Below are 26,750 nucleotides of genomic sequence, written 5' to 3'. Positions count from 1 at the left end.
GTCGGCTATCCTCAAAAGAATCAAGCTGCATACCTACCTCACAGCACATACAAAAATTAACTCAAGATTGATTAAAGACCTAAATGTAAGTGTTAAAACTATAAAACTCTTAGAAAAAAATAAAGGTATAAATCTTCATTAACTTGGATTAAATAGTAGTTTCTTATATATGATATCAAAACTACATTCAAAAAAAAGAAACACATACACATTTTGGACTTCATGGAAATTAAAATTTTTGTGCTTCAATGGATATCATCAAGAAAATTTTAAAACCCACAGAAGGGGGGAAATTTTGCAAATCATGTATCAGATAAGGGTCTTATATCTAGACTAAAGAACTTTTACAACTTAACAATTAAAAGACTAATAATCTAATTTCTTAAATTGGTGAAGTATACAAACAGATACTTCTCCAAAGAAGATACATGAGGGATGCACAAAAGAAACACTCCCACATGCAGAGGCCTGCGTGTTGACTCTGTAGGTGATTCCCTAGGCTCCCAGGTCCATTATACCTTCCAGACTCACAGCTCCGTCTGGTTTTCTACCTCTGAATGTTCTGAAGACTTAAACTTAACACTGTCACAAATCAACTCATTATCTTCCTGGTTGTTGCTTCCTTTGACCTCAGCAACCACAGGAGTAAGTTGGAAAGGTTGCCATCATTTGCTCCTTTTCTCTCTCCCTTAAAACCTAATGCAGCCTGTCACCAAATCTAAGTAATTTTGCTTCCTATCTCTCAGTCCCCACTGCTGCTTCCTTAGTTCAGACCCCAAACTCTCTACTGTCCTAGAAGAACAGCACCCCAAGCAGTCTCGTGCCTCTGGTCAGACTTCCTGCCTTGTTCTCAGCTGTAGCCCAGTGCCCAGCAGTAGACCTGGCACAAAGCTGGCCAATCACCAATCATCAGTTGAATAAATGGCAAACAAAATGGGGAAGGAAAAATAGAATATTAGAAACTGTGATATGACAGTAAAATAGGCTTGACATTAATATTCACCAAATTAACGGGACAAATGTTAGAGATGAAAGATCAAACGGGTAATGGAACCATAAATAGTAAGCAGCTTGAGTAATCATAAAGAAACAAATCATGTTGAACAAGTATGAATTATGGTGAAAACTACATCAGATATATTACACATTTGATATTTTAAATTATCTTTGTCATATTGTGTTATGAAAACATCCGTGTAAAAGTGGGGCAAATTCATTCATCTGAACATTTCGCAGCATGAAAGGAGACATAAATAATGGAAGTGGCAAGAAATATGCAAAGAGAAAATTCCAGGAAATCACTGCCCTTCTGTGAACAAATCTGTCAAACCTATACAAGCCAAAGTTTTAAGACTGGAAATTTTTATTCCTTTCACATCATTGCTCATGAAAGGGAGAAAACTCTCTGCCTCTGCCCTGTTTTCCATTTTTGGCCTGAGATTATGGGGCAAGACTTCTCTAAAATATGTAACTCTAATCAATGTTGAGTTACATAGAGATACTCACCCAAAACCTACAGCCACCCAGTAGTTTCGGACCCCCTGATGGGGCCCCACCATAGGCAGAATGTCAGGAGAATAGGTGATGGGCCCGTTGACGATCCTGATGATGTCAGCCTTTTTCAAGACTGGAACCAAGTCCATGGCAGCTTCAACGTGTTCCATGATTCGGTCTAGATCAGACTCAAAGAGCTCCTTTCCAAAACCTGAAAAGAAATGCCAGTGTTCGGACAGAAAAGTAGAAACATCGTGTGACATCCCTAATGTGTGGAATCTAAAAAGAAATGATACGAATGAACTTATTTACAAAACAGAAACAGACTCACAGACTTAGAGAATGAACTTATGGTTGCCAGGGGTCGGGGGCGGGGGGAAGGGATCGCTAAGGAGTTTGGGATGGACATGTACACACTGTTTAAAGTGGATAACCAACAAGGACCTACTGTATAGCACAGGGAACTCTGCTCAATGCTCCGTGGCCTCCTGGATGGGAAGGGAGCGTGGGGAAGAGTGGATGCATGTATACGTATGTCTGAGTCCCTGTGCTGTCCATCTGAAGCTATCACAATATTGTTTTCAGCTAGACCCCAGTACAAAATAAAAAGTTTAAAAAAAAGAAAAAAGAAATGTCACTGCGGTGAGGATACCACACCTGTCTTGGCATGCACTCCAAAGTGACTTAAATCCCTGAATCCAAGCTTACATTTAAAGATGGCCTAGGAGAAAGTTACTTTTCTTTTTTCTTTTTAAATTCTATGCTTGATATTCGCTATCAACAGATGAGTATTGTTATATTACCATATTATATACTGAGAATAATAATATTATTTCTTGAAACATTAAATCATGAAAGATAACCTTTATAATATAAAATTTTATTTTATTCATATTAGCAGTTTCCAGTATTTAATCCGATCACAATTTTAAAAACCAACAATAACTTGGTTTGTCAAGAGAGATCTTTTATCCTTCAATTAACTACAAAATTCTGTTTCATCCTCTCAGGTGAGGGCAAATGGGAGTTGACAAAGTCGTGTCAGGACACTGGGGATAAATGGAAAGCCACTTTAAGATGCAGATAATGGATTCTAGATACCTTTTAACTCTCAGCAGGGAAGGAATGGCAAGGAGGCCTCATTCTTCAAGCCCCCTGCCACACACACACCGAGGACTAGAACACTGTGAAGAGTCAAGGTCTTGGGACACAGTCATCTCCTCTGTTGTGAAAGGCACCGTGACTGGGGGCAGGGCACGGATGAGCTGCTTAAAAATGCCTCCAGCGGTGCTGGCGGCGTTCCCACACAGCAGCCAGCCAGCCCCTTCTTGCTCCTCTGTGGACAGTGTGTCGGGTCAGGGAGGCCTGCAGATCACGAGGGTTAGACCCGAGCATGTGGGCACCCAGGGCCAGCCAACAATCTGGCTCTTCCTCCAACCAGAATTATTTAAATATTTCTTCAACATTTATGTGAAGGAGAGGCTGCCGGCACAGAGGAAGGACCTAGAGGTAGGCTCCCAGGTAGCAGCTCAGCCCGCCCTCTGGGATGGGAGCTAGTCCCCTCAGGCCCAAACATGCAGAGCCCACTGTGCAAAGCCAAGCACTTAACTGGCTGGCCTGATGTCTATGGAAGTTGGTTTATCATGTGCAGTAACTGGGCAAAGATGTTCTTTGAAGACTAGGAGGGAGGGATTCATTCTGTAGCCCAAGCAGCTTATCAAAGTATAATTCCAGAAAGCACTATCATCTGCATTTCTTCATATTCTCTATAATATCTGTGTGCCAATGACATTTTAGCTCCTTCTATAGACTAAAACCCAAGATACCTCCTTAGGTGACCCAATCCTTCATCTGGCTTTGCAGAAAAGTTTCATGAAAAAATTTTTTAAAAAATAAAAGTAAATAAATAAAACAGGTTTTTTTTCTCTCTTACAGAACTTAAAAGAGAAACTATGGTACCTCCAGAGTTAGCAGGGAGGCCTAAGCCTTTTCCACATCCATTTATGCAGCAGGAGACAGCTTCAGTTCGCAGTTCAGCCTGCCCTGTTCTGTTGTAGATTTCAAGGCTTTCATTCTTAACAGGCTGCATGCCTAGCTCTGATACCTGTTGTGTTACCAACTGTCAAAGCACAAGAGGAGCTGTATACAAATCTAGAAACTAGATCAAGTAAGCAGAGGAGTGAGAAGGAAGAGGGGAAGCAGGAGGTTGGTATGGCCAGGTAAAAACTAGCTGGGGCTTTCCAAAGCAGCGGGGAGCACTATTCTTTCAGCTTTTCTACCACCAACTCTCTTTCCTTACTCGCTGCTGTGATTGTTCAAAGGGATAAGAGCAGAATTTGCCTCAAAGCCCTTACCTCCAATGTTCCAGGTTACCTATCTGATAGTCTAGTATCACAGTGTCATCTTATTCTACAAACAACCCAGAGCGTCGGGAAGGACCGCATATACGTGTCCGACCTGCACGTGCTTCTATTTGCCGAACCCACCTGGGGGGACTCCACTGGTGACCCATGAGTCCTGAACTTTCATTTTCTCCTGACTTTCATATGGACCAAACAAAAGCCCATCCCTTTCCTGTCGGAGGTAAAACGATCCTTCCAGGTCGCGGAGCACCGGGAGTTCTCGCTTTAAAGCTTTCACTTCAGGGATGGTCGATGTGATAATATATTGATGCTGAACCGGAATGAGAGGATGTTCTAGTCCGATCATCTTACCTACTTCACGAGCCCAAAATCCTGAAATAAGAAAAGGTATTAGAAGATGTCACTTCACATAAAAACGTACCACAGATGGCCATCGATATGGCTATTTCAATTAAAAGAAAACATTTAGAAGAATTCAGTACTCATGGCAAAGTCTAAAGAATGTCATAACAACACCAATGAACTTATCCATGATACAGAAATAGACTCATCAGCATAAAGAACAGACTTGTGGCTGCCAAGGGGGAGGGACAGAAGGGGAGTTTGGGGTTAGTAGATGCAAACTGGTGTGTATAGGATGGATGAACAACAAGGTTTTACTGTATAACACAGGGAACTATATTCAATATCCTGTGATAAACCGTAATGGAAAAGAATATGAAAAAGAATGTATGTGTGTATATGTGTGTATATATATATATATATAAAACTGAATGGCTTTGCTGTACAGAATAAATTAGCCCAACTTTGAAAATCAACTATACTTCCCTAAAATTAATTTTTAAGAAATGAATGTCCATAACAACTTTAAACTTTTTGTCATTGCAAAACTGAATGGGGGAAGAGGAGACAATATTTTATACTACCCCAGAGTTCTGAAGAATCTAAGGGAACTCCATTTCTGAAAAAGTATTTTGCCCATAAGCAAAGGTATGAGGAAAAAACCCTTTGAAGGAAAAAATAAACAACCCAAATATATAAAATGCCACAAATATTAAAAAGACAGTAATGGACTGACCTTACTTGTACAACAGGGAGGTCAGGCAATGAAAGAGACCCAGTGTAGCTGTGATCAGCATAATAATATGCAAAATAAAACCCTGGTAGTCAGCCCTCTATCCCCCAGACTCTAGTCTCTCCAAATCCTGGGAGCCTAAAATTCTACAAATACAGAATTGTTCTGTCTACTTAAAATTTGGAAATGTATATTCTTTGGGAAAGATAACAACTTAAGTTCTCTGTTATATTACAAGTTTAGTTTGGATATGTTTGTAAAAAGACCCTTTACTGCAAAGGCAGAGGCATCTTGAGCAGGAGGGAGGCAGTGCTCCAGCAAAGGGGAGCGGGCCCATAGGTAAGTGAGCATTCCCACGACCTGTTTCTCCCTCCACAGTGTGCACAGGCGCGTCGTCTTGGGGGAAACTAATATTACTTTTTTCTAATTGCAAAAGACAGAACCAGATAAGTTGTGGCTGAAAGGACCCTTGATTCTCTCCCCTCCCCAGTGACTCTTCAGTCTACAGATGTGGAGCTAAAGTCCAAAATGATAAGGAGACATGCCCAAGCTCATACTGGGAGACCCTGGAGTGGTCACATCCTATTGGTTTTCTGGCTACAGAAAGACTATTCTAAAAATCCAAGACATATTCAACTGCATAAAGGTATTTTAGAACCTAAAATGACAAAAACAATGATTTGTCAGGGATACAGGGCCACCTGACCCACCAATGATTTATTGGGGGGATGGTAGGTCCTGTTTGCTTCTTTGTTTCATAATAATGTTGAACGATCATTCTAATGATTAGGGAATCTTCCCCAAGTTATTTCTTTAGAGGTTGCATTCTCTAAACTTTTAACCATTTCTGGGTGGTATTGTTGGTTATTTTTTTGGTGGGGGGCAACCTGGTAAGGAGTCCTGAAGTCTCTGTCACTATGAAGTTCAGAACCAGACACAAATTATCAATCGAATCTGAGAACCCTGATGATGTTCTCTTATGTGACATCCAAACATCACTCTTGGATTCTCTTGTTTTGTTTTAGCCTAACAGCTAAGCTGGTCACACTTGGATAACAGAAATGGGTGTCCATTTGCAAACCAAAAATCTTACCTGGGGGCATTAGAGCTGCCCGCTGGTCTTTGAATCATTTAAAGATTTAATTTATTCTTGCTAATAGAAAGATGTAGATTATCACTATCAAGACTTTGCAGGATGATATAGTAAAGCCACATGTTCTAGTTATATGCACTGGAGCAGTTTTAAAATATAAAAAGCCAAAATATTTAGCCTAGCATTTCAAACCACTGTAGTGGTTAATAAGCTCATTTCAATTAAAAAGAAAAATTAAAGAAAATAAATTCTGTCCTCAGTTCAGTTGCTCAGTCGTGTCCAACTCTTTGCGACCCCATGAACTGCAGCACGCCAGGCCTCCCTGTCCATCACCATCTCCCGGAGTTCACTCAAACTCACATCCATCAAGTCGGTGATGCAATCCAGCCATCTCATCCTCTGTCATCCTCTTCTGCTCCTGCCCCCAATCCCTCCCAGCATCACACTCTTTTCCAATGAGTCAGCTCTTCGCATGAGGTGGCCAAAGTATGGGAGTTTCAGCTTTAGCATCATTCCTTCCAAAGAACACCCAAGGTTGATCTCCTTCAGAATGGACTGGTTGGATCTCCTTGCAGTCCAAGGGACTCTCAAGAGTCTTCTCCAACACCACAGTTCAAAAGCATCAATTCTTCAGTGCTCAGCTTTCTTCACAGTCCAACTTTCACATCCATACATGACCACTGGAAAAACCCCACGGAAAAGAAATGCAAAAAAGCAAAATGGCTGTCTGGGGAGGCCTTACAAATAGCTATGAAAAGAAGAGAAGCAAAAAGCAAAGGAGAAAAGGAAAGATATAAGCATCTGAATGCAGAGTTCCAAAGAATAGCAAGAAGAGATAAGAAAGCCTTCCTCAGCGATCAATGCAAAGAAATAGAGGAAAACAACAGAATGGGGAAGACTAGAGATCTCTTCAAGAAAATTAGAGATACCAAGGGAACATTTAATGCAAAGATGTGTTCGATAAAGGACAGAAATGGTATGGACCTAACAGAAGCAGAAGATATTAAGAAGAGGTGTCAAGAATACACAGAAGAACTGTACAAATTCTGTCCTACTCAAACATATTTACAAATTTCTGAACCTAACTGTTTGCTTATTAATACACTTCATCATTATAATAAAGCGGAAACGTATGCATAAGCATCATACAACTATCTTACTCCAAACCCCATAGCAAGCCCTACACTGTTTTCCGCTACACTGTGGTGGTGTTTGTTGGCATTCTCTTCCTCTATACGTCAATCAAGTTAACCTAAATCTTGCCAGGATTACACTTTCACCCTTGCTAGATCACCCACTAACCGAGTTCAAAGGGAAGAGAAACAAGTGTGGAGGAATCTTCTATAATCTACCAACATCATCTGAAAAACATAGACAAGTCAATAAAAATGATCATTAGAAATGGCTTCCGATTTTAAAATGCAGTGATTAATAGAAATGGAGTTTAAATGAACAGTACGGGTTTGTGGGCAAGTTTACTTCCAGTAGATGGTTTATACAGTGACATTCTCTGAGGCAAAGCCTGCACAAAATTAAGCACTTCTTTTCGGCTGAATATTGGGCTTCATGTTGGCATGACCCAGTCACATTTCTGACTTACCATATTAGGAAAATTCTGAAGTAAAGTTTACAGAGTTAACGTGGGCTTAATGAGTAGATTGGAAATGAGGTCAAGAGAAACATTCATCATCAGGCATCACAGCAAATATCTCCTGCCCTCGCCCTTGAGCTGCTCTGGAGCTCAGGTTGGCTCCCCAAGGATGAGCAAAGCTGTGTTCAGAGCAACACTAAAGGCAGGTTAGCCTATTGCACACCAAGAGGTCAGCAGGGTGAGAAACAGTTCCTCAGCTCTGCTTGCTCAGCTAAAAGCTTCCCACGTTCCCTCATCTGTAGGAACAAGATATACAGGAAACACTGATATACCAGTGTTTCTCCAAAGATATTTACAGTCCATCTGGTGCAGACAGTACAGTACTACCTGGAGCCTTGTTTAAAATGCAGCTTCCCAGCCAGACCACCTGGGAAACTTCTCATGGTGACTCTTCTGCACCTAGCTTGAAAACCAAGCTCTGTGGGAAGTCGGGTTACCAGCAGAATGTGTGCTGGGTGATCACAGAGCAACTGAAAGGAGCAGGGAAATCTCAAGGCTGCTACCAAGAACCTATACACCCACTGCTAGTGTTTCCCAGACCAGGGCATAGGCCTTCCAGGAAATAACTATAATAATCAACATTATCATTATTCTACTGAATTTGTTTAGTGCTTTCTATGTGGTTTAGTGGCTAAGTTGTGTCCAACTCTTTGCACCCCCATGGACTATAGCCCATCAGGCTCCTCCGTCCATGGGATTTTCCAGGCAAGAATACTGGAATGGGTTGCCATTTCCTTCTCCAGGGGATCTTCCCCATCCAGGGATGGAACCTGGGTCTCCTGCATTGCAGGCAGATTCTTTACCAACTAAGCCACTAGGGAAGTCTCTTATCTGGGTACTTTACATTATTAGCTCATTTACTGATCATAATAACTTGTTGAGATGGCAATTAGTCTTCTTGCCTGGAGAATTCCATGGGCAGAGGAGCCTGCCAGGTTACAGTCCATGGGGTCTCAAAGAGTCAGACATGACTAACACTTTCACACACATCTTTGTTTTACAAATGGGTAACTTGCCTAGGTCACACAGCTGGCAATAGCATGTCTCTGGTCAAGAGAGCCCCACTGCCCTGGACAGTGCTGGAGATACATCAGAAAACTAACAAATTCTTGCTTTTAGACTTCCCTTTTCGTGGTATCCTGAAGACTCAGCAGCCTTTCGTTATGACTCCATGTAAAGAGACGTTTAGCAGGTTATGGTACAGTTGAGTAACTAATAGTGGCCTTTACATCATTTACGTTTTGGTTATATTTCCAAGTTTATATCCCAGTGATGTTAATTAGATTTCAGAGCTGCCAGAAGGCTAGCTCTGAAATTTATGAGACATCTTGGTCTCACCAAATAATTCTGGGAAACATTCCATCAGATACACATTCTAAATCACGTCAGCACAATGCCTTCTGCAGATGGTTGCTTTTATTCATAAAATTAATCATTGCTAGCTTTAAGAATAGAAGAGGATTTGTCCAAAACTTCACCCACAATGACTAAGGCTTACATTTAGGGGAACCTTCATACTTTAAAAAGGTTTTTTTTTTTTAAAAAAACAGACATAAATAAGCACACACTCCTCCATACCTTCCACAGACTACTAATATGTGATAAGTTAGATTTTCTCCAATAATGTTTGCCAATGGAAGAAAAGAGATGGAGAATAAAAAGGAAAAAAAATGATATGGGGCTGAGATGTGATCTGAATGGCATAAAGAACTGAGAATTGAGACAACACAGTTCTTTGTACGGCTTCTCAGGAGGCTCAGTGGTAAAGAATCTGCCTGCCAAAGCAAGAGAGGCAGATTCAATCCCTGGGGTGGGAAGAGTCTCTGGAGGAGGAAATGGAAACCCACTCCAGTATTCTTGCCTGGGAAATCCCATGGACAGAGGAACCTGGTGGCCTGCAGTCCAAGGGATCGCAAAGAGTCAGACACAACCGAGCAACCAAGTGCACAAGCACACAGTTCTTCATACAACTGTGAACAAGGAGCTACCTGGAGTTATCAAGACCTGAGGATGGAACTCAGATGTGGCTGAGTTAAAGGCATCAGGAGCAAAGGCATTCAGAAGCAGGACATCTGAAGAACAGTTTTCCTGATGCTGCTCTGGGATTTGTTTTTTGAGGCCAGCACCAGAAATATTTCTCCAGGACCTCCTGCCCCTGTTCTCCTCTGCCCAGGCCACCCCACAAGATTGCACAGCTGCACAGAATACCTCATATGGTAACCAGTGTCCTAGACTTAGGTCAGATCTCTTTGGAAATTATTCTTTCTCTTCAATGATTCCTTATTCCTCACAAATTGTGCTTTTGAAAAAAGAAAGACTATGATGGCAATGAATTGTATGAATAAATATTTATCCATTTTAGGAAAATAAGAGATAAATGTGTAAAATTAAGGTCTTCTATGTTATTTCTCAAAACAGTTGAGAGGATGTGGCTGCCTGAAGCATTGTGTAAGAAAAATCATGGGGTTTGTCCAAGTCTCTCTGAAATGAGTTCAGTGATCAATGAGCAATGTCTGTCACAGGTGCTGGATAAGAAGTCAGAGAATGTCTGTTTAGTATTTACTATCACTATGAAAACTGTCAAATGCTTTTAGAGGCTGAATTCTTGAGACCATAAAGAAAGTTGCAAGATGACAAAGAATTTTTCCTACTTGGAAAAAGAGAAGGAACGGTTTTATTGCCTTAGATCTTATGGCAGAATTTAGACCAGGTGTGCCCAAGGACAGTGGTGGGGGTGGGGGGGGGGTTGGAGGGAGTTCCTGATGGAGATTTCCTTGGGGCGGGGCAAGTGAAGTTCAAAAACAAATCAGTGCTTTTGCTTTTATTTTTCAGGCAAGTCATCTTACATTATTTAGAATTTCAAATGATGTCAAAGAATGAGATTTTTATGCTTTACAAATGGGAGCATGGATTAGAAAGAGTCAGAAATACTAACATAAACTCTTAAATATTGAAGATATTACTTTTTCCAGGGTCACTCAAAATGTTTTGTTAAAAAAATAACATCAAACAGAAGATACAATCTAAAGGAAAGAATCCCAAGAGTACTTGCTTCTGGCATGTTCTCATGGCATATCATCTGATCTGATAAATATAAAGGTTGTTTTCACTTTGTAAATATAAGCAATGACTCAAAGAGCAGACCACGAGAAAATCTACAGCTGCCTCATGCTTATTTTAGGTTTTAAATTAACCATTATGTACCATAGGTAAATATAAATTATTATCCCAGGTTAGACTGCACAAGCAGTTTCATTTGCACAAGAATTTATTTTTAGTGTGTTATTTGAAAATTACTTCATAGGCGAAGGACCTGATAGAAAGTGTGTTAACTCAAGACTCCAAAGACCCAGGTTCAAGTCCTGGTTTTGACATAACTGTCATTTTGCCAATTAGCATAACTGTCACTTTGCAATAAACATAAACTTCTTGGACTTTGATCTTCACAAATGGAAGATGAGCAAGTTGTTAGATTATCTCAAATATCCCTTTTGGCTTCAACATTCTGAGTCTAAATTGTAACAAAGCATACTAGAGAAAAGATTATCCAATACGTTTAACGAGTTAAAAGTTTTTTGAATAGAGTCAAGTAATCAAAATGGATGAGAAAGGATACAAATGATCAAATTTGCTCTAAAAAGCAAAAAGACAATGCTCATGAATTTGAACATTAGAATTTGGTTATTATTGTAAAGAAGGCAAAAATTTAGGAAGGAAGAAGAAGCATAGTTTGGCAAAATATGACCCGGAACAGAATAAGATGGAAAACCAACTTCTTATGGATAACCAAGGGCAGCGTCATATCTCACATATGAAGAACAAGGTGATGGAGGGAGAGATTTGTAGCTCAGAAACAGACAAAATGTTCAACATGAGAGCATCACAGTGTTTCATAACAATGTTTAGAGTATAAAACATTACTTTATAGCTAAATATCTTATTTCTTTGCCGCTTGAAAAAAAAAACCCACTATTAGAAAAGACGCTTACCTGCAGCATTCACAATTCTATTTGCTCTCATAGATCCATGCGGTGTTTCAACATCCCATGTTCCATCTGACCTTGGTTTCAAAGAAGTCACTGGGGCAGGATATTTTAAAAGGGCACCATATTTCCTAGCCCCAGCCGCCAGGGCCATAGTTAGAGAGTAAGGATCAATGTGACCATCTCCAGGATTATACAGTCCAGCTAAAATCTAAATGGATCATACAAGAGTCAATAGTCAAATGAATTTATATATATACTCACTCAGTCTCCTGCCAGCAAATATTCAGTAAAGCTTAACTTTAAAAACGCATCATGGCATCAGATTGCTCCATCTTCGCTTTATTTTCCCTGTCCAAGTTCAGACCTAGGTAGGAGTCACATTTAGAGCCAAGTAAACAAGCTATTTGAAAGAAGTTTGCAACTGTCTCCAGCATTCATTCTTCCCTCCCCCAGAAAGCAAGGGAAGACACATGTTTTCTTAGACACGTAACCACTAAGAACAAAGAGTGTCCAATAGCTGGCAGCCATTAGTCCCAGCTGATAACTAAAACTGGTACTAAATTCTGGTCAATGAAATGCAAATGAAAGTATCATGGTCACACGAATCATTTGAAAAAGACAACTGGCATGTGCCTCTCGTCCCCTCTTTGTCCCTTGCTCCACCCTGCTGTCTGTGATGCAGACATGATGGTTGGTGCTCTAGCTGCCATCTTGGAATAAGAACAAAAGAGCCACACCCTAGGAATGGCAGGGCAGTGATTTAGAAGGCAACCGGGTCCCTGAAGCCTTCATGGAGGAGTCACCGTTCAAGCCCTGGACTACCTAAATAAGAGAGAAGTAAACACCTATCTTGTCTAAGCATTATTACTTTGGTTTCTGACATTTGTAGTCAAATCTAACACTAACTGATCAATTATTTATATTTAATTATTTAATACTATTAGTAAATTCACGTGCTAAATATGTAACTGGTATCGGGGAAATGTGTACTTGATTCAGTCATTCAACAACTAGTTCTTAAGTACCTACTTTGTGCTAGGGCTTGAGATACTGAGGGAGAAACAAACAAGAATCCAACTCAGATGGAACAAGGAGGGAGCAGTGAAATATATAGTTAGCTCTCATCTATTCAGCAAAAATCTATTAAGCACCAAGTATGGGCAAGAGGCTTTGGTCAACTTTTTTCTGCATCTGTTGAGATGATCATGTATTTTTTTAATCCTTTATTCTATTTATGCAATGGTACATTGATTGATTTTTCAGATGTTAAAACTAACCCGGCATAAGGGATAAATTCCACTTGGTTATGCTAAAGAATCTTTTTTTTTAAGTTGCTGAATTCAATTGGATAGTATTTTGTTGAGGATTTTTACATCAGTATTCATAAGAGATACAGGTCTTTCTTTTCTCATGATGTCTTTGTCTAGTTTTGGTATATATTCTGGCCTCATAGAATAAGTTGGAAAGGGTTCACTTCTCTTCTATTTTTGGAAGACTTTGTGAAGAATTGTACTAATTCTTCTTTAAATGTCTGGGCCCAGTGAAGCCATCTGGGACCCAGCTTTCCTTTGTGGGAAGTTTTGGATTACTAATCCAATCTCTGGTTACAGGTTTAGTGCAAGAGAATTTTGATTTCAATAGCATTTGTATTATTGTAAACTTCTAAATATCACTTGTCTTCCCTGGTGGCTCAGGTGGTAAAGAAACTGCCTACAATGCAGGAGACTGGGTCGGGAAGAACCCCTGGAGAAGGGAATGGCAATCCACTCCAATATTCTTGCCTGGAGAATTCCATGGACAGAGGAGCCTGGTGGGCCACAGTCCATGGAGTTGCAAAGAGTCAAACAGGACTGAGTGACTAACACACACACGCAAACATCACACTGGTCTTTTATAATGGATATGTCCTTATGCAGTGATCCTGTATCTATTTGATTGGGATCCCTGCCCAGATGCAGAGAATACTCTTCCCACATATTTCCACAGCCTAATATTCTTGAGAAAAATCTGTGAAGGTGAGGCCTTGCAGCAAAGCACCCCAAGATTGACATATAAACAGAATACGCTTCCCAGTCGTGGTGGCAGAATGTTAATGCAGACGATGCGATGTAACACCAAGCTGCTGTCACACTGGAATCACACAAAACTGCAGACAAGGCAGTGCAGCAGCCCGTAGACTCCCAGAGGCAAACAACCCCAGCTCCCAGATCAAAGCTATGGACTCTCCTGGGCAGAGACACTGCCGGACTTATCAGGGAGAAACACAAGCCTGAACAGCCCTATCCGATACCCTGAGGCAGTACGCATTAAGGAGTCAGTGACTCTGATCCAAGAGGGTTCATAGCTTTGATCTGGAAGTCAGAGAGCCTAGGCACAAATCTCTGCTCCAGCTTTCTCACTGCATGGTCTTGGGCCCACTCTGTGAACCACGCTGCAATTTCCTGTTTCTTGATAATGTGTGTATGTGGGTGTGTGGGTGTGGGTAGGTTCAGTCGCTCAGTCCAGTATGACTCTTTGTGACCCCATGGACTGTAGCCTGCCAGGCTCCTCTGTCCATGGAATTTTCCAGGCAAGAATACTAGAGTGAGTTGCCATTTCCTACTCCAGGGGATCTTTCCGACACAGGGAATGAGCCCACCTCTCTTGTGTGTCTCCTGCTTTGGCAGGCAGATTCTTTACCACTGAGCCATCTGGGAAGCCCAAATGCTTCTTATTTTTATTGTGAAGATTAAATGAGATTATATATGTAAAAGGCTGAGCATAATACCCAGTATATAATTGTGTGCTGTAGTGTTAGGTACTGCAGTATTAGTTATTTTTACTATTATTCAAAAGGGATTATCACTCAGCAAAAAGACACTAAATATCCAAATGGATTTTCTCAGCCAAATTTGGTTAGATCAATAACCTGATACAGAGATTGTCAAGCTAGTTATTTGAGTTAGGGGATATTTGTGTAGCAATATATATTAGGTATAGCATGTATTTCTATCTTTGATTTTATTTTAAAAATTAATAATACATTCTTTCTACACACACATTTATCACACCCAGTTATTTTCTTTGCATGCCTCAAACAGAAGGTTTATTATAAAAATCTCTAGAGCTGAGGGACACAGTAATAGAGAGGTACTGAAAATATTTCCTTGGTTGTCATAGGTAGAAAACTAATCAGATTGTTTGTTACTTTTACTTTATTTAACATACATAATATCCCACCTTCTCATTTACCCAAATTTCAGCATTAAATATCTAATTTTGTCATTCAAAATGTATGCACAAAGTTTTTCTATTTTTAATTAACTTTCTAAAATAACATTTTCTAATCTTAATTAAAATTAACAAATGGTGAAAATGCCCTTAAGATAAATACCTTATTCATGTTGAGTAGAGGAAACATTTCTTGAATTTTTTCAGGTTCAATAATGTACTGCTCTGTTGCATGCCAGCCAGTCCGAGTCATTTGATATTTAAATTCATCTACCCTTACAGGAGTGGTAGCAATTCTGATACTACCTGGCTGATGGAATCCCACCACCTGCAACAATGATGCCAATAAAAACTCATAAGTAAATGATGATTTGGCACTCAACCATGGTTCTTCTCCAGCACAGTGAAAATGCAGGTGTGCCAGAAAAGAGATTCCCTATGCATGACAGCGAGAACTATACACCATGTTTGCCTCATACAAAAAGATATTCATTCAAGGAGTGTGCACTAAGTGCCTCCTCTGTGCCAGGCACCATACTAAGCCCTTAGAGATGCTATTCTGAACAAGAGAGAGGAAGACCCTGCCTGGAGGGAGCGTACAGTCTGCAGGTAAAGACAGACAGCTAAATGCATAATTACAACATGAGATAGTGTTCATCTACAGAGTGGAAGAAAATTATGTGAAAAAAGAAAAAGTTGAAGAGGGAACATGAAGAATTCGAATGTTGCAACAAGGAGAATAAGTATGAACTGAAAGAAACGTTCATTTGGCATTTATTCTTTACTTGGCCAAGCACTCAGTGAGGCCCTGAGTGACAGAGATCAAAAATGAAGTCCTTGGACTCCCTCGTGGCCCAGTGGTTAAGACTCCATCTGCCAGTGAAGGAGACATGAGTTTGCTTCCACACGCTGTGGAGCAGCAAAGCCCATGAGCTGTAACTGCTGAGCCTACGTGCCCTAGAGTCTGTGCTCGGCAGCTAGAGAAGCCACTGCATTGAGAAGCCTGCACACTGTGCCTAGAGAGCAGCCCCTGCCCGGAGCAACGAGAGCCCGCGCAGCAGTGAAGACCCAGAACAGCCACAGAGATGTGGTCCTTGTCCTTGGCCTTGCTCAGAGTCTGTAGGAAAGACCAATTAAATAAAGTAAATAAAACAACAACCACAATTGAGAGAGATTCATGTTATAAGGGGGTTGTGCACTCATGGTCTTAGAGCCAAGAGATGCACGCTCAGTCCCATCTGATTGCTGGGTGAAGAAAGTTAGGGATGGCTTCTCAAAGCAGACGACTCCCGGGAAGGTGGAGGGTGATGCTGAAACGGGGACCAGAGGGAATATCGTCTCAGGGACAGAGATCAGCTCGTTCTAGAACTGCATATAATTAAAAATAGCTGAAGCATATAAGCAGAGCAAAGAGTGGCAAGAGAAAATGTTGGGAAAGCAGGCAGGGCTTAGCTTATAAAGGTCCCTCTTTGGCTTTTGTCCTGTACACTGTGGGGAGCCGTGTAATGGTTTTAGGAAAGGGAAATGGCATGAAAATTTTAAGTAGACTTCAGTCTTAGTCTATGGATACTTTTTGCCTGCCACTTTATTTTGAAAGTACTAAGACAAATGAGATGAGATGAAAATAAAAGTAAGGGGCTTTAAGGGAAGCACTTTTCAAAGTCATGTGACAATCTGGCCTGTACAATCATCAGATCCTTTGCAAACCAGTGCTGAAAGGCTCTGATCTCTTAGTTTCCAGATATAGTAGCTGACCAAAGATATTTTTAAAGACTGCTTTTTATTCTCTTCTCATTTAAAAAATCAAGAAGAGCAGGTAGTTACATGGGTAATATACTTCAAGAAATTCAATCGATTGAAAAGCAAGCTCTAGAGGTTCTCATCTTAAACTCTCATCAGAATCTTCTACCACATTAGACATTTCACATGCCATAGATGTCACTACAGACAGTGAAACATGATGATATCAAAATCCTTCAGTAATCTTCTGTATTTCAGAAACTGACCTAAAAGATAAGTTCAAGTTAAATGCATTTACCTGTCCAGTTTCTTCTTCCAGTTTCTCATAAAGTTTGATGCTATAGTAATGTATTTTCTTTAAGTTTATTCCAGGATGAAAGTAAGTTGTTAAACCTGCCTTAAAAGTGGGAAGGAAAGGAAATACAAAAAAAAAAAAAAAAAAATTAACATTTTCAAAATGTTAATAGTTTATCTGTTAAGAATTAAATTACTGTTGGTCAGAAACTGAGACGTACCAGCCAGTCCTTTGGGGGTGAAAATACATCAGAATCAGTTTGAACACACATTGCTTAAGGCTCATGACAGTTATAAGAACCCATCTGAACCACATAAATAATGCAAGAACCGGCCAACAAACATATACATTAAGTCCATAAAAGTTATTAGAGAAAGTTGTTTGCAGATTCAGAAATGGGATGACTTAGATGGAATCACTTAGGTTAGGAATATACACTATTAGGAAGAATGGGGGGTGACATAAAATGTGGACTCAAACTAACAAAGCATGTGCCTTCCCTTAAGGAGAAGAACTATGAACAAGCAAGCAAAGAGTTTTCCTGGGCCCAGTCCCCACCATTCCCTTGAATCGAGCAGCCCTCCTGGTTCCTTTCTTAAAATTTCCAAAACTGAAGAACTAGAACATTCCCAAGAACTAGAGTCTGTTGAATGGTAAACAGGCTTTGGTCATAGCTTAATCAGTTTCATGAATGAGCATGTAGACTCTACCCCACAAATATTTCCTGAGTCAATACTGAATAATCTGTTTCAAGAAAATATCTACATACTACATTCCAAAACCTCTTCTATCAATTCTAGCAGATATGATATAGCATCCAGACAAAGAATTTGAAGCAAGGATATAAAGCAGATTCTCTCAATTAAATGTCTGGGGCCCCATTTTGTAGCTAATTTACCCTGGAAGGCTCATCCAAACACAATCTGTTTAGGAGTATTTATAAGGTTCTTCTAGGATTATATTGGGCATTTGGTTCTCTTGAACTCAAAGACATCCCCATTAATATCATATGATATCACTTAGATGCAGAATCTAAAAAAAGATACAAATGAACTTATGTACAAAACAGACACAGACTCACAGATGTAGAAAACAAATGGTTACCAAAGGAGAAAGGGCTGGGGGAGGGATAAATTGGGAGCTTGAGATGAGCAGATACACACTGCTGCTGCTGCTGCTGCTGCTGCTGCTAAGTCACTTCAGTAGTGCCCGACTCTGTGCGACCCCATAGACGGCAGCCCACCAGGCTCCCCGGTCCCTGGGATTTTCCAGGCAAGAGTACTGGAGTGGGTTGCCATTGCCTTCTCCGAGATACACACTACTATATATAAAATAGGTAAATAATGAGGATCCACTGTTTAGCACAGAGAACTATGTTTAATATTTTGTAATAACCTGTAATAGAAAAGAATCTGAAAAAATATATATATATATCTGAATCACTTTGTATTATGTTGGTGCAAAAGTAATTTCAGTTTTGCATTGTTGAACTTCGCCGTTTGATATTGGAATACATTCTGAAATAAGTGTGGTTATGCTATACATCATTCCAATGCACATTTCTCACTTTATGTTTTTTTGCCAATGACTTACTACTTGCTATGTATTTTATATTTATTTTAGATTAGGGAAATGATTTTGACAAAAGCAAATTCAAGTGATTTTCTTATTTGAGTTCAATATGGGTCGTAAAGCAGCAGAGACAGCTCACAACATAAACAATGCATTTGGCCCAGTGCGGTGGCAGTTCGAGAAGTTTTCTAAAGGAGACGAGAGCCTTGAAGACGAGGAGCGTAGTAGCTGGCCATTGGAAGTTGACAATGACCAATAGAGAGCAATTGCTGAAGCTGATCCTCTTAAAACTACACGAGAACTTGCTGAAGACTCAGCATCAGCTGTTCTATGGCCATTCAGTGTTTGAAGCAAATTGGAAGGGTGAAAAGCTTGATAAGTGGGCATCTCATGAGCTGACTGAAAATAAAAACAAGATCATCATTTTGAAGTGTCATATTCTCTTATTCTATGTAAAAATAATGAACTATTTCTTGATTGGATTGTGACATGCAACGAAAAGTGGATTTTGTATGACGATTGGTCATGACCAGCTCAGAGGATGGACTGACAAGAAGCTCCAAAGCACTTTCCAAAGCCGAACTTTGAACTTGCAACAAGAAAACGTTATTGTCACCGTCTGATGGTCTGCTGCCCATTGGCTCCACTGCGGCTTTCTTGGTGAAACCATTACATCTGAGAAGTATGCTCAGCAAATCAATGAAATGCATCGAAAATCGCAATGCCTGCAGCCAGCACTGGTCAACAGAAAGGGCCCAGTTCTTCTCCACAACAATGACTGACCACACATTGTACAACGAACACTCGAAAAGCTGAGCAAACTGGGCTACAACATTTTGCCTCATCTGCCATATTCACCTGACCTCTTGCCAACTGACTACACTTATTCAAGCATCTTGACAGCTTTTTACAGGGAAAACACTTCTACAACTGGCAGTAAGCAGAAAATGCTTTCCAAGAGTTCACTGAACCCTGAAGCACAGACTTTTATGCTACAGGAAAAAACATACTTATTTCTTGTTGGCAAAAATGTTCTGATTGTAATGGTTTTTATTTTGATTAATAAGGATGTGTTTAAGTCTAATTATAATGATTTAAAATTCATGGTCCAAAACTGCAAGTTTGTTTGTACCAACCTAACAGTATACCTGAAACTAACACAACATTGTAAAGCAACTCTACTTATATTGAAAAAAACAAAAACAAAAAAAACACCATTAAAGCTCATCAATCATCTTTTATGGACCAGAATCTTGGGGTGTCTATCAAGTACTTGTTCAAGTGTTTGGCTACTTTTCTAAAAACAATGTTGCCCCAACGTACAAGTTCTCTCATAGTCCAGCCCCACAATGATGTAACTGTGAGTCAGACTCCCTAACTTTTAGCCAAACATCTCATCCTTCTTTACATGATTGGTATCTAGTATGATATGAACATTTCTAGTTCAATAATAGAGAATCTTTGGCTTTCGGGTATCTTCTAGAGAACTCAATTTTGTCTCCCTTAAATCTTGTGTCAGTTGAGAAAATGTATATTCATTCATGAGCCTGGGCCTAGGATTCTGCCCATCATTCATTCCTCAACATCCTCTAAGTGTAACCTAGGTTAAGTCAGGCCACCAGAAAGTCTTTTTCTTCCCTACCTTAGGAAGCTATTTTCACAGAATGAGTTAATGATCTCTCTTCTGGAAGAGTCACATGGATTTGTTTTTGTAAAATTTTTACTCAATATATTTAGCCCAATATCCTTTGCCTAGGGAAAAAATCCTTCTGTGCATTTCTGGTGAAGGAAAAGTTAATCTTTCTTACTGAACTAGAATAACTATTTCCATTGAACAATTCACACTAGCCTAGTTTCCCTGCTGCTAGGGCAGTGAGAAGTAAAGAATCTACCTGCAATGTGAGAGACCTGGGTTCAGTTCCTGGGTTGGGAGGATCCCCTGGAGAAGAGAATGGTAGTCCACTCCAGTATTCTTGCCTGGAAAATCCCGTGGACAGAGGAGCTTGGTGACCTATAGTCCATGGTGTCACAAAGAGTCAGACACGACTGAGTGACTAACACTTTCACATTTTATATTTTTAACAAACGGATACAAACCCCACTGAAACTCCTTATTTGGGAAAATATTAAATGTATTTAAATTTAAATGTATCTCTTGTATACATGAGAATTTTTCTAGGTGATATATCATTTTTGTAAGAAAAAAATCTAATCATGATATCAACATTTCCAAGCATCCCTTCTCAAAATGCTTTCTTTCCAACAGGACTATTTTGCAAAAAATTCGTTGTTTTCCACTTATTGTGAACATCACCTTAACTTTGAAGGAATAGGCTATGTCTATTTTTTTATATGTTTATACTACATAGACTGCCTGACAGCTATTTCCATCACTACAAAGATCACCAAACTGGGGACATTTGTCTTTTTTCAAAAGAAAAACTTTAAGTTTTACAACTCTTTTAATTACTGTTACAGCATGACCAATTAATCTCTGTGTAGTACAATACTCTCAAAGTCATTCACTCTCCCTTTCATCACAAACAATATTATTTAAAGCCTTGTTTCTATAAAATCAATCACAATATCCTGGAGCTCAGTATCCTGTCGATATCCTACAACACGCCATCTGCAATATGTCCTGGCTGACTGAAGACAAACGAGAGAATGAGGGTGCTTCCATTGTGGAGTGTCGACCTCTCCCTGGCCGACCTTGTCATCATACACAATATGTCAACCACATCAAAGGCAAGGGCTTCTTATAGAGATCTATAAAGATTAATTTCTCTCTTATATTTTACATAAAATAAATAGAAAGGCCTGATATTGTTTTCTTATACCCTAAATGGAAAGTTTTGCATCTTTAGTTCTCAGCCCTCCAAAACATCCTCTTCAGCACCTTTCCCAGGGGCAGCCCCTCCCAGGGACCCCTTGGACCAAAACCACTTCTTAAGCCATACTCTCCCCTTTCCTTCCATCCTACAAGAAATGTTCTATATTAGTATCAATAGTAGTATCAGGTGCTGACAAAGCAGTCTCATTAAAATACAGCAAAACCTGAAGACTTTGGGGATTTGTGACTCCATTTTGAATATGGAGTCACACAAGCTGCGCCTTCCTCCCAAAGCATCTGATTCCCCTTGCTCCAGAAATGTTTAGTCCTGAGCCCATGTTTGTACTTCAGTGAAACCACCTTTATTTTTGTAGTCTGTCCCTCCAGCTGGCCCCTCAAACTTCCACATTTCCGTATCTCCTCCAAAACTTCTCTGTGTTAAAAATGAATGGAGATATATATATGTATACACACACACATATATAATTATATATATATATAATGGAATATTAGTCAGCCATAAAAAAGAAAGAAATGTTGTCATTTGCAACAATGTGGATGAAGCTTGATGGCATTATGCTAAATAAAACAGGCAAAGAACTACAAATACGTAATACTGAATGATCTCATTTACATATGGAATCTAAAAACAAACAAACAAAACAGCAGAACTCAGAGATATTGATGGTTCCTAGAGGCAGGGGTTGGAGGATGGGTAAAATGGGTGCTGCTGCTGCTGCTAAGTCGCTTCAGTCGTGTCCGACTCTGTGCGACCCCACAGACGGCAGCCCACCAGGCTCCCCCGTCTCTGGGATTCTCCAGGAAAGAACACTGGAGTGGGTTGCCATTTCCTTTTCCAATGCATGAAAGTGAAAAGTGAAAGTGAAGTTGAAGCACAAACTTCCAGTTATAAGTCCCAGGGGATGTACCATACACCATGGTGACTATAGCTAACAACACAGTAATGCATATTTGAACGTTGCTAAGAGAGTAAATCTTAAACGTTTTTCTTTTCACAAGAAAAAGTTTTGTAACTATGTGTGGTAATGGATGTTAGTTAGACTTATTGTGATCATTTTTCAATATATACAAATATCAAATCATTATGCTGTATACCTGAAACTAATATGTCAGTTATATCTCAAAAAATTCTAACGTGAGATATCTTCATGATGCTTCTTGGTGGGGGACCCCTTGATTTGCAAGAATTCCTCTAATCAGCTTCCTAGGGCAATTCTGTTTTTGCTGTCTGTATTTGCAGGGACCCGTATAACCTAGCTTCTCATGCCTGAGTCCACCTTCAGTTTATACTGTATGAACCTCATTTTGTGAAGCCGAGTCTACAACTTTGTTCACAAAGCAGATAATGCCTTTCCAACTCATGTTGGTATCTCTCTGCTTAAGGAGAAATTATTTTGCACAGTCAACTTTTAACAAGAAGCTTTCATCTTAAAAATTTTGCCCACTTTTCTTAAAAAGATCTTAGGCTAAGGATATGCCATTTTATTGTCATCATTATTATGCATGAGATGTTTAAGAAGTGATAGTGCAGGGAATCCAGTAACTAAAATGCAGGTTACATCAAATCAATCAACTATAAATGAACAAATTAGTAATTAAAATGTTAAAATGCACACCTTCCTTTTACAATCCAGAAGTGTGACAAAGGTGTAAGCCTACCCTCTCGGGTATTCCCACTCGTTAAAATTTTCCATCTGCCTACCTGCTCTCACCAGGACAGCCTCACGGCCCGCCCACTCCTTCACCTCTGCCCATCTCTGCTCAAGTGTCACTTTTCCAAAGTAGCCTTCAGGCTCTTCAGCCCCCATCATTCTTAATCCCTTTACCCCACTCTACTCTTCTGTCACTGATTACTCAAGAGCATCACTGATGTGGTTTCCATCTGCCCCATCAGAATATGACTCCATGAGAGCAGGGCTTTCTTTTGGGCACTGTTGTGTCCTCATCTCTTAGAACAGTTCTGGCCTGACACAATACAGCAAGTGAGTGAAAGCCGCTCAGTCGTATCCGACTCTTTGTGACCCGATGGACTGTACAGTCCATGGAATTCTCCAGGCCAGAATACTGGAGTGAGTAGCCTTTCCCTTCTCCAGGGGATCTTCCCAACCCAGGGACTGAACCCAGGTCTCCCGCATTTCAGGCAGATTCTTTACCAGCTGAGCCACCAGGGAAGCCCAAGAATACTGGAGTGGGTAGCCTATCCCTTCTCCAGGGGACCTTCCCAACCCAGGAATCGAACTGGGGTCTCCTGTACTGCAGGCGGATTCTTTACCAACTGAGCCACAGGGAAGCCCCGACGCAATACAGGCTCTTCATAAATATTTGTTGAAAGAATAACCAAATATCTGCTAAAAAGAAGTTAGAGAAAGGTGGGGGGAAAATACAACCTTTCTACTACATGACAACAGGAAGCCTGCCTAGGAAGTCTGGTTCAGGGAGGGGAGAAGAGCCAGCGGTGTCCACAGCTTCCTGGACCATCTCCCCAGGTAGCAGGAAAGATGCTGAGGCAGGACCAGTGACACGAGAGGCAAGTGTGCCAGCGGAGGCGCAGAAGAGATACTCGGGAAAAAACAGAGAGACACTCAAGGAGGACCAGGCCTCCAGCCCAGACTGAGGGGTGAGGGGGCTGGCAGGAAAGGAAAGAAGGGAGAGAAGCTGGGCTTGGTGCTGTTTTTCTAGAAGTCTCCATCCAGTGGGCAGGTATAGTCTGACTACGTGACCATGGGGACTCTGGAGCAAACTAGGCTTGAGTCTGGGCAGTGTCCTCCCCCAAACTCAGCTAGAGAAAGGAGATCCAACTATATCCCATACCATGAGCACGTTCTGGGTGTCAAAAGGCCTCTAAAAGCTGCGTTTCCTCTTGTCTCAGTGGAGGAAAGCTAATGACAATCGGATGACAGGCAGAAGCTAACACTACCCAACTTTTTTTTCTTAATCAAAGTATAGTTGATGATGAGACAGTTGGATGGCATCACCAGCTCAATGTACATGAGTTTGAGCCAGCTCTGGGAGTTGGTGATGGACAGAGAAGCTTGGCATGCTGCAGTCCATGAGATCACAGAGTTAGACACGACTGAACGACTGAACTGAACTGATAGTTGATTTACAATGTTGTGCTAGTTTCTGGTGTATAACAAAGTGATTCAAATATATGTAAATAGACATGTATATATTCTTTTTCATATTCTTTCCATTTTGGTTTATTACAGGATATTGATTACAGTTCCTTGTGCTATATAGTCGGACCTTGTTGTTTATCCCAACTCTTCCTCCAAACAAAAATGGAATCTAATGTTGTTAAAAACTTCCTTTCCCATCCTGACTTCAGAAATAACTAGGTGGGCAGTATGAAAGCAGTGTCAATCACCTCATTTACTTGAGTGGCTTTCCATGTAAGCCCAATTATTGTACAGAACTGGAACAATCGTGCATACCATTAAATATGCAAGATAAACTTGGCTGTGTGTCTTAATTAACACGAGAGCTGTGTCACACATTCTCAGCTGTCATAGTTAAGCCCTCATGAAGCCAAGCTGTTGTCACCTAGCATTAAACCCAGGTGAGGGTACATAGGTCTTAGGCCTATATTCAGCCACTATCCTTTGATACAAAAGCTAACATTTACTAATCACTCACCATAAAAACTTTACACATATCAACTCAATCTTCATCATCACCCCATTTGGTAGGGACCATTAATATTCCCTTGTGGTTCAGCTGGTAAAGAATCTGCCTGCAATACAGGAGACCTAGGTTCAATTCCTGGGTTGGAAAGATCCTCTGGAGAAGAGCAAGGCTACCCACTTCAGTATTCTGGCCTAGAGAATTCCATGGACTGTATAGTTCATGGGGTCGCAAAGAGGCGGACGTGACTGAGCAACTTGCACTTTCACTTATTAATATTCCCATTTCACACATTGGAAAATGGAAGCTTAAGTAACTTGCTGGAAGTCACATAAGTAGAAAAGGACAGAAGCAGGTTGTGAATCCAGAAGCCGTATGTTCAAGATGATCTTATCAAGATGACCAACATCATAAATGTTGATCACCCACCTGGAAGTCCATCAACTAAGCTGCGATTGCGCTTTCCAACACTATGAAAAGGGAACTCACTCTAACGAGCTCACAGTGGGGAGCTGTGAATGGAAAAGAAACCAGTCGTGCAAAGTGTATAACTTGGTGCCTGTGACAGTGCTGAGGTGTTTCCTTACTGCGTGCCAGGTGGATCCAGCTGTGAGCTCTGATTTCTCCAGAAGGACCACATCTTTCATGCCTGCTTTGGCCAAATGATAAGCCAGACTCACACCAACACAGCCACCTCCAATGATCACTGTTTCTGCTCTGTCTTTCCATCTTGATTCTGCAGATAAGGGTGGGTTCTCCTCTCTGGAAGACAATTCATTTAATAATAGCTTTACTAGGCTATGATACTTACAGTTTTCTGTTTGTTTTTTTCTTTTTCTGACTAGTGTGAGTCTCCTTATTTATCCTTCTAGTACTTAACATCTAGTGTCTAGGAGATTTGCATTTACTGATCTAATCATTTGGGGAGCCTCAACCTGACTTAGCCAGGAAAGGGAGAAGGATGGATCTGAACCCCATTTCCCGTAATTCTGACCAATCATAGATAACTAATAGAGCTAAAGAACTGAGCAGATGACTTCTTTTTTTGTAAAGAAACATAGAGAATAATCTGTCTCAATCTACTTTTAAAACACACTTATCATTTTATTCCATGAAAAACCATAATCATCATGAGGTCCTTTATCTATAAATCTTGGATCACCTCCTCTCTCCAGTGTTTTCCAGGTTGAAGAAAGCCAGGAGTGCAATGGTCTTCCTCACTTAAGGTGTTCTCCCCATGTACCTGCTTCTCTAATTATAATTATTGCTCAGTGGCTGGATATGTTTATATGCATGACTGTCTTCCTAGCTAGCTAGATCATGAGTTTCTCCAGGATGAACTGTAAAGAAACAAGGTACAATAAGCCAAGGAAGACCAGATATACCCCTGTGTTTGCCTTCCCACGGACCATCTCTGGGTAAATACAGAAGACACTACGGTTGACTGAAGAAGGTGAGGGTAGGAGAGTCCTTGCAGTAGAAACCCTTTGATTCTCTCTGGACGGTTGTGCATAGGAAAAAAAAAAAAAACATACATAGTTCAAGAAGAAATCCAAATGCCCATTTCTGGAGGTCAGAAGTGCCCAAGTGCGCATAGCCGGAGGACGTCTCAGCCCCTCGCTTGCAACCCCGCAGCTGTCCAGGCGCGGATCTCCGCGTAGACGGGCCCCACTCACCCTTGGCTGCTGCAGACTGAGCGCGGGCGGCCGGGGAAGCCCCTCAGCGAGAAGCCCAGCAGCCTGAGGCCCCGCAGCCGCCGTATGCCCGGACGGAGCATGGCGAGGCTGAGGGCG

General features: G+C 40.7%; 1 protein-coding gene across 1 annotated transcript in view; it reads right to left on the bottom strand.

The window, feature by feature from the left end:
* Window positions 1–26,734, bottom strand: part of DMGDH (dimethylglycine dehydrogenase) — a 70,741-nt gene extending 44,007 nt beyond the window's left edge. Inside the window, exons 1-7 of the mRNA XM_068964983.1 lie at window positions 26,634–26,734; window positions 25,545–25,719; window positions 16,911–17,009; window positions 15,036–15,200; window positions 11,666–11,870; window positions 3,981–4,229; window positions 1,507–1,705 (exon numbers count right to left, since the gene is read on the bottom strand). Coding sequence (XP_068821084.1) covers window positions 1,507–1,705; window positions 3,981–4,229; window positions 11,666–11,870; window positions 15,036–15,200; window positions 16,911–17,009; window positions 25,545–25,719; window positions 26,634–26,734 — 1,193 coding nt within the window. The remainder of the gene's footprint in view (window positions 1–1,506; window positions 1,706–3,980; window positions 4,230–11,665; window positions 11,871–15,035; window positions 15,201–16,910; window positions 17,010–25,544; window positions 25,720–26,633) is intronic.
* Between the last annotated feature and the right edge of the window lie 16 nt (window positions 26,735–26,750).

The sequence above is a fragment of the Capricornis sumatraensis genome, chromosome 2 (genome assembly GCF_032405125.1).
Source record: "Capricornis sumatraensis isolate serow.1 chromosome 2, serow.2, whole genome shotgun sequence".
Classification (NCBI taxonomy): domain Eukaryota; kingdom Metazoa; phylum Chordata; class Mammalia; order Artiodactyla; family Bovidae; genus Capricornis; species Capricornis sumatraensis.
Note: the sequence above shows the minus strand (reverse complement) of the source record. Positions and strands in the feature narration are given on the sequence as shown.